The 18,158-nt window shown below is 45.3% G+C and overlaps 1 protein-coding gene across 1 annotated transcript; it reads left to right on the plus strand.

The window, feature by feature from the left end:
* Positions 1 to 1,486: 1,486 nt before the first annotated feature.
* Positions 1,487 to 17,873, plus strand: pacs1a (phosphofurin acidic cluster sorting protein 1a). Its single transcript, XM_036968093.1, has 23 exons — positions 1,487 to 2,026; positions 5,414 to 5,501; positions 5,800 to 5,889; positions 6,036 to 6,161; positions 6,354 to 6,498; positions 7,107 to 7,198; positions 7,558 to 7,641; positions 7,744 to 7,961; positions 8,062 to 8,155; positions 8,811 to 8,888; positions 9,844 to 9,980; positions 10,524 to 10,659; positions 10,868 to 10,972; positions 11,106 to 11,212; positions 11,350 to 11,504; positions 11,850 to 11,960; positions 12,175 to 12,283; positions 12,368 to 12,410; positions 12,602 to 12,644; positions 13,017 to 13,149; positions 13,285 to 13,523; positions 16,903 to 17,022; positions 17,116 to 17,873. The coding sequence occupies exons 1-23, from the start codon at positions 1,872 to 1,874 to the stop codon at positions 17,232 to 17,234; spliced, it is 2,727 nt and encodes a 908-aa protein (XP_036823988.1). The 5' UTR covers positions 1,487 to 1,871; the 3' UTR covers positions 17,235 to 17,873.
* The last annotated feature ends 285 nt before the right edge of the window (positions 17,874 to 18,158 follow it).

Genomic DNA, 18,158 nt, shown 5'->3' on the forward strand with positions numbered 1-18,158 from the left:
AATAGCATTCTCACATAGGTGTTCCTTTTGTCCAGGTGGGAAAGGGCAGTGTGGAGTGCAATAGCGATTGCATCATCTGTGGATCTGTTGGGGCGGTATGAAAATTGGAGTGGGTCTAGGGATTCTGGGATAATGGTGTTGATGTGACCATGACCAGCCTTTTAAAGCACTTCATGGCTACAGACGTGGGTGCTACAGGTCTGTAGTCATTTAGGCAGGTTGCCTTAGTATTCTTGGGCACAAGGACTGTGGTGGTCTGCTTAAAACATGTTGGTATTACAAACTTGGACAGGGAGAGGTTGAAAATGTCAGTGAAGACACTTGCCAGTTGGTCAGTGCATGCTCACAGTACACGTCCTGGTAATCTGTCTGGCCCTGCGGCCTTGTGAATGTTGACCTGTTAAAGGTCTTACTCACATTGGCTGAGGAGAGCGTGATCCCACAGTATGTATGTCCTGTTTATCGTCTGGATATCCTGTTTATCGTCTGTATATTCTGTTTATCGTTGGTATATCCTGTTTATCGTCTGTCTGTATATCCTGTTTATCGTCTGTATATCCTGTTTATCATCTGTCTGTGTATGCCGTTTATCGTCTGTATATCCTGTTTATCATCTGTATATCCTGTTTATCATCTGTCTGTGTATCCTGTTTATCGTCTGTATGTCCTGTTTATCGTCTGTATATCCTGTTTATCGTCTGTCTGTATATGCCGTTTATCGTCTGTATATCCTGTTTATCGTCTGTCTGTGTATCCTGTTTATCGCCTGTCTGTATATCCTTTTTATCATCTGTATATCCTGTTTATCGTCTGTCTGTATATCCTTTTTATAATCTGTATATCCTGTTTATCATCAGTATATCCTGTTTGTCATCTGTCTGTATATCCTATTTATCATCTGTCTGTATATCCTGTTTATCGTCTGCATATCCTGTTTATCATCTGTCTGTATATCCTGTTTTGTGTCTGTATGTATATCCTGTTTATCGTCTGTATATCCTGTTTATCGTCTGTATATCCTGTTTATCGTCAGTATATCCTGTTTATCGTCTGTCTGTATATTCTGTTTATTGTGACAGCACCATTTCAACAAGTCAAATTCATATATGCAAATGTGTTTGCCAAATAAAGGTGATTCTGATCCGATAAAGTAAGTTTTGCTTTTCCGGATCATTCATTTTCTTAATCTAACACAGCCACTGCTTTAAAGTTCCACAATCACATGTTGGCTATCTCAACCTTATAAGCAATAGATATCATAAAAAGATTTGTAGGTTTCTATTGGGTGAAACCTTGTTTTATTAAAATTACATGAAACATCGAATATCTTATAAGATGTCTACGGGGTCATAATGAGCATTGTAAGATGTAGGCTATAATTATCAACGAGTAGGATACACTGATGTTCCAATTGGGATGACTCTGCTGGTATCATGCCTCCTCTCCTTTCCTTAGTGTGTGTGGCAGCTCTGAGACGCTGGCGTTACAATAATAGCTCTCTATGCGGGCGTGTGTGAGAGAGAGAACGCACGCACGCAAACCATATGCACCTGCTCTGACGCCCTAACTCTCACATTAATATTATTGAGAAGAACTGTTGCCAGGACTGGAGTGCATCTTTAACGAGAGGCGTAGCTATTCAGTTGTGCTCCCCGGAGAAGAAATTTCCGCTTCCTGCTATGAAAAACATCGAACTTTTGACATAATCGCATCAAATGTGGACTGCAGAACAGAAAAACAAACAAGAAGTAATGGAATTCTGTATATGAAAGCGCAATTTAAAGCATCCGAGTGTGCTGAAAATATCGGTATGCACAATTCGGGAAACTGAATGAAAGGTATTTTTCTTCCACATCTAAAACACCTTCAATATGTCGGAGAGAGGGGGTCTCCCGCGGATTGGGGGCACGCCATCTCCACATATGCAGCCGTCCAAGACAGTAACTATCTCCCCGAACCGTCCGGTTCAAATGAACCTGTATGCAACCTGGGAAATTGATCGCTCATCTCCAAGCTGTGTGCCCAGGTATGACCGTCTAAAAACTTGGCGTTTTGAAGTGCCCTGATAACATCTGATTCTGACAGTCAAGGTTTTCAATCGTAATCGGATGACATTATTATAAAGAAGTTGCTACATAGCATCGGCTTCTGCGGTCAGACGTAGTCTAGGTATACCGTTGAATCAGTGGGACGAAGTCACCTGTTTCCCCACCACGAGAGAAGTTATGTAGACCTAGGTAGAATACAAGTTCAACAAATTAATGCGTTCATGAAAATAACATCAAATAATAATATTATTCAAGTTAAAATAACAGCAGAGGCCTATTTCTGTATTTGATTTGGAATAATGCAACTTGCAGTGCTGCAATTGACTGTAAATATGAATATTCAGGTGACTTGCCTGCCTAAATAAAATGAAAACGACTGCAAAGTGTAGTAGTCACATTGATACAATTAGCGGGTTGTGGTAGGCTGCTGGTAGTGAATATTAGGGAGTGTCTTTTAAAGGGGAAATCCTAAATTCAAACCATAATAAAGTGAACACCCCACCATTGTTTTGGAAAACAGTAGAGGGATGGGGCTCAAGTTCATAGACCGCTATGGATGCAAGGACTTATCATCCATGAGAACAAAATGATAGGTTTAACTCTGCTTTGAGGCTATACATTGTTAGTTCACAATTACATTGTTTACAAACAATAGAATAAGCAGGCTTATATTTTGGGTTCTGATAGAATATGACAGTTGAGATAAGCTCATGAGGCATTTGAGTTATTCTTCAACACAAGACTCAATGGGTTAATACTGTGCAGTGCATTTGGAAAGTATTCAGCCCCCTTGACTTTTTTCACATTTTGTTACATTACATTACATTACAGGAATTTTTTAAAATCAATCTACACACAATACCCCATAATGACATAGCAAAAATGTTTTTTAGAAATGTTTGCTAATTTTATTACAAAAAAATACCTTTACTTACCAAAGTATTTAGACCCTTTGGTATGAGACTCGAAATTGAGCTCAGGTGCATCCTGTTTCCATTTATCATCCTTGAGATGTTTCTACAACTTGATAGGAGTCCACCTGTGGTAAATTAAATTGATTGGATATGATTTGGAAACGCACACACCTGTCTATATAAGGTCCCTCCAGTTGACAGTGCATGTCAGAGCAAAAACCAAGCCATGAGGTCGAAGGAAATGCTAGACAGGATTGTGTCAAGGCATAGATCTGTGGAAAGGTACAAAACAAGTTCTGCAGCATTGAAGGTCTCCAAGAACACAGTGGCCTCAATCATTCTTAAATGGAAGAAGTTCGGAACCACCTAGACTCTTCCTAGAGCTGACCGCCCAGCCAAACTGAGCAATTGGGGGAGAAGGGCCTTGGTCAGGGAGGTGACCAAGAACCCGATGGTCACTCCGACAGAGCTCCAGAGTTCCTCTGTGGAGATGGGAGAACCTTCCAGAAGGACAACCATCTCTGCAGCACTTCACCAATCAGGCCTTTATGGTAGAGTGGCCAGATGGAAGAAACTCCTCAGTAAAAGACAAATGACAGCCCGCTTGGAGTTCGCCAAAAGGCACCTAAAGACTCTCAGACCATGAGAAACAAGATTCTCTGGTCGGATGAAACCAAGATTGAACACTGGCACCATCCCTACTGTGAAGTATGGTGTTGGCAGCATCATGCTGTGGGGATGTTTTTCAGCGGGAGGGACTGGAATACTAGTCAGGATAGAGGGAAAGATGAACAGAGCAAAGTACAGAGAGATCCTTGATGAAAATCTGCTCCAGAGCGCTCAGGACTTCAGACTGGGGCGAAGGTTCACCTTCCAACAGGAGTTATGACCCTAAGCACACAGCCAAGACAACACAGGAGTGGCTTCGGGACAAGTCTCGGGACAAGTCTCTGAATGTCCTTGAGTGGCCCAACCCGAGCCCGGACAGCTCTAGAGAGACCTGAAAATAGCTGTGCAGCGACGCTCCCCATCCAACCACACAGAGCTGGAGAGGATCTGCAGAGAAGAATGGGAGAAACTCCCCAAATACAGGTGTTCCAAGCTTCATACCCAAGAACACTTGAGGCTGTAATCGCTGCCAAAGGTGCTTCAACAAAGTACTGAGTAAAGGGTCTGAATACTTATTTAAATGCGATTTATTTTTAATAAACTAGCAAACATTTCTAAACCTGTTTTTGCTTTGTCATTATGGGGTATTGTGTGTAGATTGATGAGAGAAAAAAATGATTGAATCCATTTTAGAGTAAGGCTGTAATGTAACCAAGTGTGGAAAAAGTCAAGGGGTCTGAATGCACTGTATATCATTGATTTAAAAGACTAGAAATGTATATAGAAGTGGCAGATCGACCCTTTTTAAAGGAAGAGAACATTCAACTGTATAATGAAAAACAATGTTTGGAGGATCATGAAGAAGGAGTCCAAGACCTTAACTGACCAGGATGTAAAGGGTCCAGATCAACATATCCCTGAGCAGTTGGGCAGGCAGGGTGCCATAGACAGCTGCTCCTAAACCCCACAGGAAGACAACATGCTGTCAGAATAAATAATTATACAGCACATACTGAGTAGAAGCAACATAACCGATTGGCTAATTACTACTTCCTACATGTATACGCCTACAGACTGTTGCTAAGCAGAGCCTACTCGTCCATTACGACGTCTAACAAATGATTTAAATGTTACCAATGCTACACATTTTTTCTGATACTGCTTTTTGTCTTGTAGCAATAGAGAAGAGGGGGTAGGAGTGGGGGTGGTGTGTGGACTGTAGACGGACCCCTCTGAAGGGTCAAGGCTGCCTGCGGGGTTGCTCTCTGGCAGGGAAAATGGAGAGAGGATGTGTGTGGATTTGAAGAAGAGCTGGATGAAAATGATTTGTTTCTCTTAAAATGGTCCGTACACTCTGTATAGTATGTTGAAATGTTTTTCTTTCATGTATAGAACCTTGAAGCTGGGCTTTTGGCCTTGACTTGATGCTGGGGTAACTCTTGTTTCCTCCCTCTAGTTCTGATTCTCAGTAAAGTCCTTATTTAAAGGAGAATGCACCTCGTCATATGTTATCTATTTGTACAAATGCAATTAAGAAGGAGCCTGGGTGGCTTATAATCACTTTATCTATTTATATTTAGCCTCCAGTGCCATGTCTTTGGCATGGTTTTAGTAAATATATAAATTATTACCCAGACATCTCCTAACCCAATCAGCTGTTCACTGGTAACCCTCACCAGTCTCTCTGTCTCTCTCTCTCTCTCTCTCTCTCTCTCTCTCTAATGCTTTAGTGAGTAAAAAAACACGTGTCATTGTCAAAGACTAGACTGATACTTTCTTCCCTCATGTAGTTGGTTCAGACTAAACGGATAAATATGAATATCCCCTTTTCTCCAAACCCAGGCTCTTCACTGTTACCCTGAAGAAGCTGCTGATGCTTCAGGAGCTGGACAGAGACCTAACCTCTGTTGTCATTGCAGTCAAACTCCAGGTGACCCTCTTCACATTCCCCCTTCCACAAAGTATACATAGATGTACAGTAGTAGGATGTTTTGCAGAAGTACTTTCTTTAGTTTTTATAACTCTACACAAGTGACTGGTCAGAACTTGTTGATCCATGGAGATGTATAAGGAGATGTATAAGGATGTATAAGGATGTATAAGGAGATGTATAAGGAGATGTATAAGGAGATGTATAAGGAGATGTATAAGGATGTATAAGGAGATGTATAAGGAGATGTATAAGGAGATGTATAAGGAGATGTATAACGTGTGGAATATCCTCTTAGGGATCAAAGCGCATTTTACGTTCCAATGAGATCCTGTTGGCATCGGCTGGACTTACTGAGACTGATCTTCAGCTGACATTCTCCTTGCAAGTGAGTTACCCTGGGGGTTTTGCACAGACAGTTATGCGTATGCAAATGGTGTGTGGACGAGAGGCAGATGCTTTTTAAAATTTCCAAAGACTATATTTCCAGTGCCTCTCTGATTCTGTCAACCTCACCATCTTTACTCCCTCCAGTATCCACATTTTTTGAAACGAGATGCCAACAGACTACAGATCATGTTGCAGAGGAGGAAGAGGTACAAGAACCGCACCATTCTGGGCTATAAGACCCTGGCTCTGGGCCTTATCAACATGGCAGAGGTAAGAGGGCTTCACCTCACCCCAGCTGTTAGCTGCAATAATTACGATCATTGAGGCTTTTGTTTGTATAAAACGCCATCCTGCATCTACACTACTGTCTCTTTCGTCTCTTGTCGTTTCCCCCACTCCCCCTCTTTTGTAATTGTTACCCCCCCATTGTCTCTCTCTCTTCTCCCCCCACCTCCTCCCCAGGTGATGCAGCATCCCAGTGAGGGAGCCCGTGTGTTGGCTCTCCACACCACAGTGAAGGACACGGCTGTGACTGTGGCTGAGATGAGGGTCTACTCGCTCTCCAGCCAGCCCATCGACTACGAGGTGTCCAAGGCCAAACTGTCAGGTAAGGTAAGGGAGACCCAAAGGCCTTCAACATGGACCCAAGAAAGGTTTTTAACAATGGGCAATGTGCTTGTATAGAATTGTTTGTAAGTATCCACAATGTCAGTGTATTGAACAGTTCAACATGTAGGTGGTACCAGTACCACACCATGGTCAGTGAGTGGAATCATCCAATCAGCCACGGCCTTACCCACGTAACACCAGGTTTAACCATCCAATCAGCCACTGCCTTACTCACGTAACACCAGGTTTAACCATCCAATCAGCCACTGCCTTACCCGCGTAACACCAGGTTTAACCATCCAATCAGCCACTGCCTTACTCACGTAACACCAGGTTTAACCATCCAATCAGCCACTGGCTTACTCACGTAACACCAGGCTTAACCATCCAATCAGCCACTGGCTTACTCACGTAACACCAGGTTTAACCCTCCAATCAGCTACTGCCTTACCCACGAAACACCAGGTTTACATACTATTCTCATCATAATGTATTCACGTCCCCTCCCCCTCATAATTTTCTCCTCCCCCTTCTTCCCCGCCCCTCATCTCCTTATCCTACACCTATACATTACGTATCTCTTCTCTGGCTCCCTGTAACTCACAGACCGCTCCCCTGACATTGACAACTACTCGGAGGAAGAGGAAGAGAGCTATTCATCAGAGCAGGACGGGAGTGATGACCCTGCTCACATCCAGGTGAGGAGGAGGGAGAGGAGGGGGGATGGGTTTGGATGGAGTGTCTGTCCAGTTTGATGGGGTGTCTGTCCAGTTTGATTGGGTGTCTGTCCAGTTTGATGGGGTGTCTGTCCAGTTTGATGGGGTGTCTGTCCAGTTTGATGGGGTGTCTGTCCAGTTTCATGGGGTGTCTGTCCAGTTTGATGGGGTGTCTGTCCAGTTTGATGGGGTGTCTGTCCAGTTTGATGGGGTGTCTGTCCAGTTTGATGAGGTGCCTGTCCAGGTTGATGGGGTGCCTGTCCAGTTTGATGGGGTGCCTGTCCAGTTTGATGGGGTGCCTGTCCAGTTTGACCACTAAGTTGATCCTCCCTCTGTTTCAGTATCTGTTCGACGAAGAAGATGACATGAGGAAGAAGAAGCACAGACGCAAACTCACCTCTGCAGCCTCCATCACCAGAGGTCATGTAAGCATTAAGTCTACTGATCTGTCTGTCTTTGCTGTTGTGACTACCTGCCACTCTTCTAGTCACACCGTTTCATATCTATGTGCTCCTTTAACCCGGCAGCCCAACATCAAGCAGAAGTTTGTGGCCTTGTTGAAGAGGTTTAAAGTGTCTGATGAGGTGGACTTTGGCCTGAAGGACGTGTCCCAAGAGCACATCCGTGATGTGGAGGAGGACCTGGATGAGCTCTATGACAGTCTAGAGATGTACAACCACAGTGACAGCGGCCCAGAGATGGAGGAGACGGACAGCATCCTCAGCACACCCAAACCCAAGCTCAGGTCATGACACACCGGACTTATCTGTAGCTAACACATGTATGTTCTCACAAACATCCACCTAACAGAACTCTGGTGACCTCTACTCTCTCTGATCGTCCAGGCCCTTCTTTGAGGGCATATCCCAGTCCAGCTCGCAGACCGAGTTTGGCAGTCTGAACAGCAGGTGCAGTCTGCCCAAAGACACCCTGAGCCCAGTGAGTACAGTTGGAGCAGAGTACAGTTGGAGCAGAGTACAGTTGGAGCAGAGTACAGTTGGAGCAGAGTACAGTTGGAGCAGAGTACAGTTGGAGCAGAGTACAGTTGGAGCAGAGTACAGTTGGAGCAGAGTATGAGTACAGTTGGAGCAGAGTATGAGCACAGTTGGAGCAGGGTAGAGTACAGTTGGAGCAGAGTAGGGTATAGTACAGTTGGAGCACAGGTAGAGTAGAGCACAGGTAGAGTAGAGCACAGGTAGAGTAGAGCACAGGTAGAGTAGAGCACAGGTAGAGTAGAGCACAGGTAGAGTACAGTTGGAGCAGAGTAGGGTATAGTACAGTTGGAGCACAGGTAGAGTAGAGCACAGTTGGAGTAGGAGCAGAGCACGAGTAGAGTACAGTTGGAGCACAGGTAGAGTAGAGCACAGGTAGAGCACAGTTGGAGTAGAGCACAGTTGGAGTAGAGCACAGTTGGAGTAGAGTACAGGTAGAGCAGAGTACAGGTAGAGCAGAGTACAGGTAGAGTACGAGTAGAGTAGAGTAGTGTATAGTTAGAGTTGGAGCAAAGTACAGTTAGCTGGTCATCTAAGTCCACTCCCAATGACCACTGTTTTCCTGCTGTCTGACCACTGTTTTCTTGCTGTCTGACTTGCAGCAAGGAGATCAGCCCCAATCAGGCAAGATGAACTGCACTCGCTCCCGCAACCTGGATGACTCTAAGACAGACACTCAGGTGAGACCATCCAACTCCCCACACACACTCTTTTTCTCTGCTCTCTTACTCTCCCTCTCTCATTGGTGTCCTGTGCATTTCAGTGTTATGTGTTGCTGTCTGTCTGTCTGTCTGTCTGTCTGTCTATTGGTTGTCTATTGGTTGTCTGTCTGGCTATCTGTTGTAGTGATGTGCAGTTCGCAAACAACTCTTTTTTTTTTTTACCGGACTCTAGTCATGATTAGTTTTTTTGGAGTGACTTTCATTATAGTAGTTAGTTTGATTTTCTAGTTGTACAGCAGGGTTAATACACGCTCCTCCGACAGCAGCTCCAGAGACCTGCTCCTACCATCAGCTGTCTGTCATAGATGCACAGAAAAAGAGATCATGAGCATAGAGAAGAAAAATCCATGTTAAGAACTGATCATTGATCGCATGGTGCAAGAATTACTTCAAATATTTGATTATTGAATGTTATGAGGGACACAGCTTTGTAAAACCGAAACATACACAGCCTCTGCTCAACAAGAACATGAGAACAAATATTTTGGGGGGCTGCAATTTGCATTCCACCAAGAGTCTAGACCTTGTTTTAAATGCATCTTGAAATCATCTGATCACAAATGACAGCTCCAACAAAGCCCCCTATGGTGAACAACATGTGAACGAGCGGCTCGTATTTCATCGTAGGTGTCCAGTATGTCCAACAAGATTACCTTTAAAATGGTATAAGATACTTGTAAGATACTTGTATGTATGAATTTTAATTATGAGATTTCTGTTGTCTGAATTTGGCGCCCTGCACATTCACTGGCTGTTGTCATATCGATCCCGTTAACGGGATCTCAGCCCTAAGAAGTAATGACTCAAATGAACGAAATGAGTCGAAAGATCTGTTCTTTTGACTGAATGAGTTGAAAAGGCCGGAGTCAGTACAGAGCCGAACTTCCCATCACTAGTCTGTTGGTTTGTTTAGGAGCTGATTGATCCGAAGGGGTTACTGGAGACAACCGCCTGCATCACTGTCTCTGTCCCAGAGAAGCTACCCAGGACCCCGACGAGGGAACTGAGGAGCAGCAACAGTGAGAGCCACACCACCATGCCCTCCCCCAGGTCAGTCTAAAATCTTCCACATGCTTTGGTTCGCAGGCGCCTAAAACTGAACGAGTGTGCTCGCATACTCCCTTAAAATACGTTCACCTGAAATTTTTGAAAAAAGTGTCAATAGTACTGTTTGTCCATCAAGTAATCTGTCATTCATTTTGAAGTTTTTGCAGAGGAGATCGTAGTCGCACAATTTTACATCTAACTAAGATGTTTGGTACAGTATTTCTTAATGAAAAAATGTGCATGAAAACGAGTCGTCTCGAGTTGAATGACAACAAAGACTTTATTGAAGAATCCCTACTGTTGACCAATGACTGACGGAGGGGCGTCAACTTTGGTTTCTGAAAAAAACATTGCTGGAGACCAAAACAAACAAAAACGTAACAAAATGTCATCTTAATATATGCACCAAACTGTTCCAAACTCTTTTGGATGGGAAGCATGTGGAGACACACACACACACACACACACACTACCTGTCAGTGCCACACATGCACTCCACACTTTGTCATAGTGTCTGTGTGGGCACTGACTGTGTGTGTGTTCCAGGTTGAATGGTGGGCACACACCCAGGCAGAGACGTGGGACGCCAATGAAGGAGAGGCGAGCGCTGTCCAAACCACTGAGCGAACGCACCAACAGCTCTGACAGCGAGAGGTCACCAGAGCTCAGCCGCACCCCACAGGTGACCCCTAACCAGAGCCAGTCCACTAGTCCGTACCCATACTCACCCTGGAGTCTTTAAGTCTTTAAATGGGGATTCTCTGTTTGCAGGGGGTGATTCTGACTGGTAGTGATTCTGTTGTGTTGATCTATTTCATTGAAGCATGTGTGCACCCAGTATTTGACTGGTGAATGTGTGTGTGTGTGTGTGTGTGTGTGTGTGTTGGTAGGTGCCCAGGAAGGCTGTGTATGACCAGCTGAATCTGGTCTTCTCCTCAGACACTGCCCTACCAGACAGCCTAGTCCTGGTCAACACCAGTGATTGGCAGGGACAGGTATTCTCCATTCACTCCTTCATTTCTATCTTCAGCATTGTCCCTCACTTCTCCACTCCCTGTGGACATATTTACTTGCATATTTGTGTTAATATGTGTCTGTATGTTTGTGTCCTCTGGTAAACGTGTGCAGTATGTGTCCGAGGTGCTACTGGCCCAGAAGCAACCAGTAGTGTGTACCTGCTGTGGGGTGGAAATTCAGGCTGTCCTCACCACTCTCCTCACACGCATCCAGAAGTTGTGAGTAGCCAAAGAATCAATACTCGCTGGTTCAATTTCGACACACTTTGTGTGTGTTGAATTAATTGTGTAGTAATGGTGACCTATGATGAGCCTCTTCTATACATGTGCTCCAGTAACCTGACCCCTTCCTGCAGCTGTAACTGTAACTCGTCCACGCCGCCGCCGGTCAAGGTGGTGGTGGCAGGGGGACAGAGCTACCTGGGGGCCATCCTACACTTCTTTGTCAGTCAGCTGGCCAACAAAACATCCGATTGGCTCAGCCTCATCCACTTCCTGGTTGTCCCCCTGGGTAAGAGAGAGAGATGTATAACACATTGCTTGGGTCTAGAAGATATACAATGTGACTGCTGTGAGACACCGTATGGTAAATATCTAGAGTTATATTTATGAAATGCTTAATTATAAGCCTATTCAGGTGACGCATAAACAAAGATTTACAAAAACACCCACTCTCATGTTCTGATAACTCCTCCTGACAGTGAGTTGCTTCACTCATTATGCCCCATGCAGCTGAAGCTCAGTACAGTGGGCTGCTCAGTGCTGCAGTACAGTGGGCTGCTCAGTGCTGCAGTACTGAGAGGATTGGGTGTATGAACCGTGACTCACTGTGTGGCTACCTCTACTCTGCCTCCAGGCTGTCACCCTGTAGCCAAGCACCTGGCCTCCCTGGACCCTCGCTACAGTTCTGTGTTCCTGGACAATGCCTGGAAAGATCTGTTCAGCGGCCTGGAGCCCCCTCGCTCCAGTAAATCTCTCTCTTTGTCTCTCTCTCTCTGCACAACACTTGTCCTACTGAGCTGGTAGTATTCAAGCATGTGCCTTTGGGAACTTGATCAACATATCAATTACACTAGAAAACAAGTGCAAGCTGCCCCACATCTTCTTTAGCTTGGGGACAGTTGAGATCCAGTCAGGCTTGCTCTCAGCCTTACTGTCTGTTCCCCTCCCGTCGGCTCCAGCTGCAGACGGAGTGGACGTGGCAGCAAGGATCAGGCAGTACATCAGCAGCGTCTCTGTCACACACCAGTTACCTATCGCTGAGGCCATGCTCACCTGCGAGAACAAGAGGTGGGTGGACTTATATGTACTTATATGACCTTAATGTTAACCAGGAAGAACATATTTTATTGGCCATTATTTTCACCCTGCCAGATATGACGAAGACTCTTACCAGAAGTTTGTTCCCTTCGTTGGGGTAAGTAAATCAGTACTGATGGTTTTCGGCGATACTGATGTTGAGACAGTCTATTTTGCAAATAATGCCTGTAGCCTGAATTTTTTATTTAAGCAATGTAAAGCAACAGATAAGGGATATCCAAAATATTCTCAAGTCATCCCTGGAGTGGTAGGCTGATTCTAACTAACTGGTCCCTGTGTGTGAGACAGGTGGTGAAAGTAGGGTTGATTGAACCGACTCTGGCGTATTCAGGTGGGTTCATATTTCTGGACTACCTATTTAAGTAATAAGGCCTGAAGGCCAATATACCACGGCTAAGGGCTGTTCTTACACACAACACAACGCGTCGTCCCTGGATACAGTCCTTAGCCGTGGTATATTGGCCATATACCACAAACCCCTGAGCTGCCTTATTGCTATTATAAACTGGTTACCAACGTAATTAGAGCAGTAAAAATAAATGTTTTGTAATACCCGTGGTATACAGTCTGATATACCACGGCTGTCAGCCAATCAGCACTCAGGGCTCGAACCACCCAGTTTATAATGTCTGTTAATGTTTAACTTTCTCTCCCCAGACTGTCCCTGGGCAGTTTTAAGGACCGTGTTGATTTGGGCCTACAGGTGGAGACACTGAGGAGGCTGTTAGTGTTAGCTTGGCTGTTCCCTCTACCTCTCCACAATCTCATGGATCTCCCACAGGGATGCCCAGAGAGGCTGCCACACCCCCATCTCCCTCCCTGAGCAGCGGACTGGTGTAAGACAACCACAGCATACAACAGTCAGACATGAACAGTTCCTTACCATCCCTGCTGTTAAACCCACGTCTTTAGTACATTGTTGAACAAGAGTTGTTTCTTACACTCTCTGCCTCTCGCTCTCTCTCAACCAGGAGCCCTAATATGTCACATGGGGTGGACACCATTGGGCTGACGGTGGATTATTGGGTAGCAACATGCTCAGAGCGGAAGAAGGATGGGGAGCGGTGTGACAAGGGCTCCAAGAACACGCTGAAGAGTGCCTTCTGCTCCCTACAGGTCAGCAGGCTGCCAGGAGGGGGCTCCACTGAGAACCATCCCCAGGCCAACACCATGGCCATGACCATGGTCACCAAGGAGAAGAACAAGAAAGGTGAGGAGAACGGCTGGACTAGGGGTAGGGAAATAGCGGACTGTCCACCACATGCAGTTTGTCCAAATCAAATTTTATTTGTCACATACAGATGTTAATGCGAGTGTAGCTAAATGCTTGTGCATCTAGTTCCGACAATGCAGTAATAACCAACGAGTAATCTAACAATTTCACAACAAATACCTTATACACACACAAGTGTGAAGGGATGAAGAATATGTACATAAAAATATATGAATGACTGATACAGAACGGCATAGGCAAGATGCAGTAGATGGTATCGAGTACAGTATATACAGTGGGGAGAACAAGCATTTGATACACTGCTGATTTTGCAGGTTTTCCTACTTACAAAGCATGTAGAGGTCTGTAATTTGTATCATAGGTACACTTCAACTGTGAGAGACGGAATCTAAAAATCCCAAAATCCAGAAAATCACATTGTATGATTTAAGTAATTCATTTGCATTTTATTGCATGACATAAGTATTTGATACATCAGAAAAGCAGAACTTAATATTTGATACAGAAACCTTTGTTTGCAATTAGAGATCATACATTTCCTGTAGTTCTTCACCAGGTTTGCACACACTGCAGCAGGGATTTTGGCCCATTCCTCCATACAAACCTCCAGATCCTTCAGGTTTCGGGGCTGTCGCTGGGCAATACGGACTTTCAGCTCCCTCCAAAGATTTTCTATTTGGTTCAGGTCTGGAGACTGGCTAGACCACTCCAGGACCTTGAGATGCTTCTTACGGAGCCACTCGCCCTGGCTGTGTGTTTCGGGTCGTTGTCATGCTGGAAGACCCAGCCACGACCCATCTTCAATGCTCTTTCTAAGGGAAGGAGGTTGTTGGCCAAGATCTCACGATACATGGCCCCATCCATCCTCCCCTCAATACGGCGCAGTCGTCCTGTCCCCTTTGCAGAAAAGCATCCCCAAAGAATGATGTTTCCACCTCCATGTTTCACGGTTGGGATGGTGTTCTTGGGGTTGTACTCATCCTTCTTCTTCCTCCAAACACGGTGAGTGGAGTTTAGACCAAAAAGCTCTATTTTTGTCTCATCAGACCACATGACCTTCTCCCATTCCTCCTCTGGATCATCCAGATGGTCATTGGCAAACTTCAGACGGGCCTGGACATGCACTGGCTTGAGCAGGGGGACCTTGCGTGCGCTGGAGGATTTTAATCCATGACGGCGTAGTGTGTTACTAATGGTTTTCTTTGAGACTGTGGTCCCAGCGCTCTTCAGGTCATTGACCAGGTCCTGCCGTGTAGTTCTGGGCTGATCCCTCACCTCACCTCGTGGGGCATCAATGATCATGAGGAAGATCTTGCATGGATACCCAGACCGAGGGTGATTGACCGTCATCTTGAACTTCTTCCATTTTCGAATAATTGCGCCAACAGTTGTTGCCTTCTCACCAAGCTGCTTGCCTATTGTCCTGTAGCCCATCCCAGCCTTGTGCAGGTCTACAATTTTATCCCGGATGTCCTTACACAGCTCTCTGGTCTTGGCCATTGTGGAGAGGTTGGAGTCTGTTTGATTGAGTGTGTGGACAGGTGTCTTTTATACAGGTAACGAGTTCAAACAGGTGCAGTTAATACAGGTAATGAGTGGAGAACAGGAGGACTTCTTAAAGAAAAACTAACAGGTCTGTGAGAGACAGAATTCTTACTGGTTGGTAGGTGATCAAATACTTATGTTATGCAATAAAATGCAAATTAATTACTTAAAAATCATACAATGTGATTTTCTGGATTTTTTGGGGAAAACCTGCAAAATCGTCAGTGTATCAAATACTTGTTCTCCCCACTGTACATATGAGATGAGTAATGTAGGGTATGTAAACATTATATTAAGTGGCATTGTTTAAAGTGGCTAGTGATACATTTTTACATACATTTTTCCATTATTAAAGTGGCTGGAGTTGAGTCAGTGTGTTGGCAGCAGCCACTCAATGTTAGTGGTGGCTGTTTAACAGTCTGATGGCCTTGCGATAGAAGCTGTTTTTCAGTCTCTCGGTCCCTGCTTTGTTGCACCTGTACTGACCTCGCCTTCTGGATGATAGCGGGGCGAACAGGCAGTGGCTCTGGTGGTTGTTGTCTTTGATCTTTATTGCCTTCCTGTGACATCGGGTGGTGTAGGTGTCCTGGAGGGCAGGTAGTTTGCCCCCGGTGATGCATTGTGCAGACCTCACTACCCTCTGGATAGCCTTACGGTTGTGGGCAGAGCAGTTGCCGTACCAGGTGGTGATACAGCCCGACAGGATGCTCTCGATTGTGCATCTGTAAAAGTTTGAGTGCTTTTGGTGACAAGCCAAATTTCTTCAGCCTCCTGAGGTTGAAGAGACGCTGCTGCGCCACCTTCACCACGCTGTCTTTGTGGGTGGACCATTTCAGTTTGTCCATGATGTGTACGCCGAGGAACTTAAAACTTACTACCCTCTCCACTACTGTCCCGTTGATGTGGATAGGGGGGTGCTCCCTCTGCTGTTTCCTGAAGTCCACGAACATCTCCTTTGTTTTGTTGACATTGAGTGTGAGGTTATTTTCCTGACACCACACTCCGAGGGCCCTCACCTCCTCCCTGTAGGCAGTCTTGTCGTTGTTGGTAATCGAGCCTACCACTGTAGTGTCGTCTGCAAACATGATGATTGAGTTGGAGGCGTGCATGGCCACACAGTCATGGGTGAACAGGGAGTACAGGAGAGGGCTCAGAACGCACCCTTGTGGGGCCCCAGTGTTGAGGATCAGCAGGGTGGAGATGTTGTTACCTACCCTCACCACCTGGGGGCGGCCCGCCAGGAAGTCCAGTACCCAGTTGCACAGGGTGGGGTCGAGACCCAGGGTCTCGAGCTTGATGACGAGTTTGGAGAGTACTATGGTGTTAAATGCTGAGCTGTAGTCGTTGAACAGCATTCTCACATAGGTATTCCTCTTGTCCAGATGGGTTAGGGCAGTGTGGTTGCGATTGCGTCGTCTGTGGACCTATTGGGGCGGTAAGCAAATTGGAGTGGGTCTAGGTTGTCAGGTGGAGGTGATATGGTCCTTGACTAGTCTCTCAAAGCACTTCATGATGACGGAAGAAAGTGCTATGGGGCGGTAGTTGTTTAGCTCAGTTACCTTAGCTTTCTTGAGAACAGGAACAATGGTGGCCCTCTTGAAACATGTGGGAACAGCAGACTGGGATAAGGATTGATTGAATATGTCCGTAAACACACCAGCACCTTATGTAGTGTAGAAAATGTAATAACTAACTACAATGAGAACCTTGCAATTGATACATGCTGTTAAGTGTTTTGGTTTGACCCCCCCCCCCCCCCCCCCCCCCCCCCCGCCCCCCCTCTGTGTGTTAATGTCTTCCATATCCACAGTCTCCACCATATTCCTGGGCAAGAAGCCCAAAGAGAGGGATGTAGACTGTAAAAGCCAGGTGGTTGAGGGCATCACCAGACTCATCTGTTCTACCAAGCAGCAGCAGACCAGCCTAAAAGGTACGCTGAACCCATCTAGGGTCAGCTTCAACATTATTGGTTGTTTTTAGGTGCTTGTAGATGGGAGTCGTGGAACTATTGGTTATTTTTCAGTGTCTGTTGACGGTGTGGAGTGGACCGATGTCAAGTTCTTCCAGCTGGCTGCCCAGTGGCCCACCCATGTGAAGTACCTGCCAGTGGGTCTGTTTGGTTACAACAAGACCGCCACCTAGAGGCCAACCCAGACAAGACCGCCACCTAGAGGCCAACCCAGACAAGACCGCCACCTAGAGGCCAACCCAGACAAGGAGAGTTGTTACAGGACCAAGGAGAGTTGTTACAGGACCAAGGAGAGTTGTTACAGGACCAAGGAGAGTTGTTACAAGATGATATGGATTGACGCCACTTAGAAGAGGCCATAATCTCTGTTATTTGATGCTGGAGGGATGAGGAGTTTCTCTTCTTCCTCTTGCCATGATCCTAATAGTTGGACCTGTTTTCAGAAAGCCTTACTTTCTATATTGATTCATAATTTTTCTGTGAGATACTTTTTTGTGTGTGTGGCACAAGCGTGTGTGTGAGCACCCCAAACTCTTGTGAATTTATGTGCATATAGGCATGGGTTGTCATAGAAACAAACACTTAAAACACTACAGAAATCTAAAATATTTAGTCTACTTCAAAGCTTGTGGTGGTCAAACACGTATTTTTATAATGGTACATGTACTATAGTGTGAGCGCTGCAATGTCATTTTGTTACTGATATGCTTGAAATGGAGCTTCGGTGTCATCCATCATTTTGAGGTAATCTTTAAAAAATATTGACATGTCCTTTTGACCTGAAGAAATAAATTATCACAACTTATACACTTGTTTTCCTATTGTTTCTTGGACTATTGTTTAACGATGACTCATTGTGAGAGATGGAAGACTGTCTAGTCATTTAAAGCTTAAAAGTTGGAAACTTGCAAGGAGTTCAAGACAAGGAATTGTGACTAATCACGTCAATAAATCAAATGCATCCTTGTATCTACTAGTCGAAAACGTGTCTGATGACAAGTGGGTCTTACTTACACTGTGGTCGAGGACACGGATGGGGTCAGATGATATCTTCAGAGCCAAACACCTCATGCTCTTGTTGAAGCCTTGCACCAGAG

The sequence above is a fragment of the Oncorhynchus mykiss genome, chromosome Y, assembly GCF_013265735.2.
Source record: "Oncorhynchus mykiss isolate Arlee chromosome Y, USDA_OmykA_1.1, whole genome shotgun sequence".
In the NCBI taxonomy this organism is placed as follows: Eukaryota; Metazoa; Chordata; class Actinopteri; order Salmoniformes; family Salmonidae; genus Oncorhynchus; species Oncorhynchus mykiss.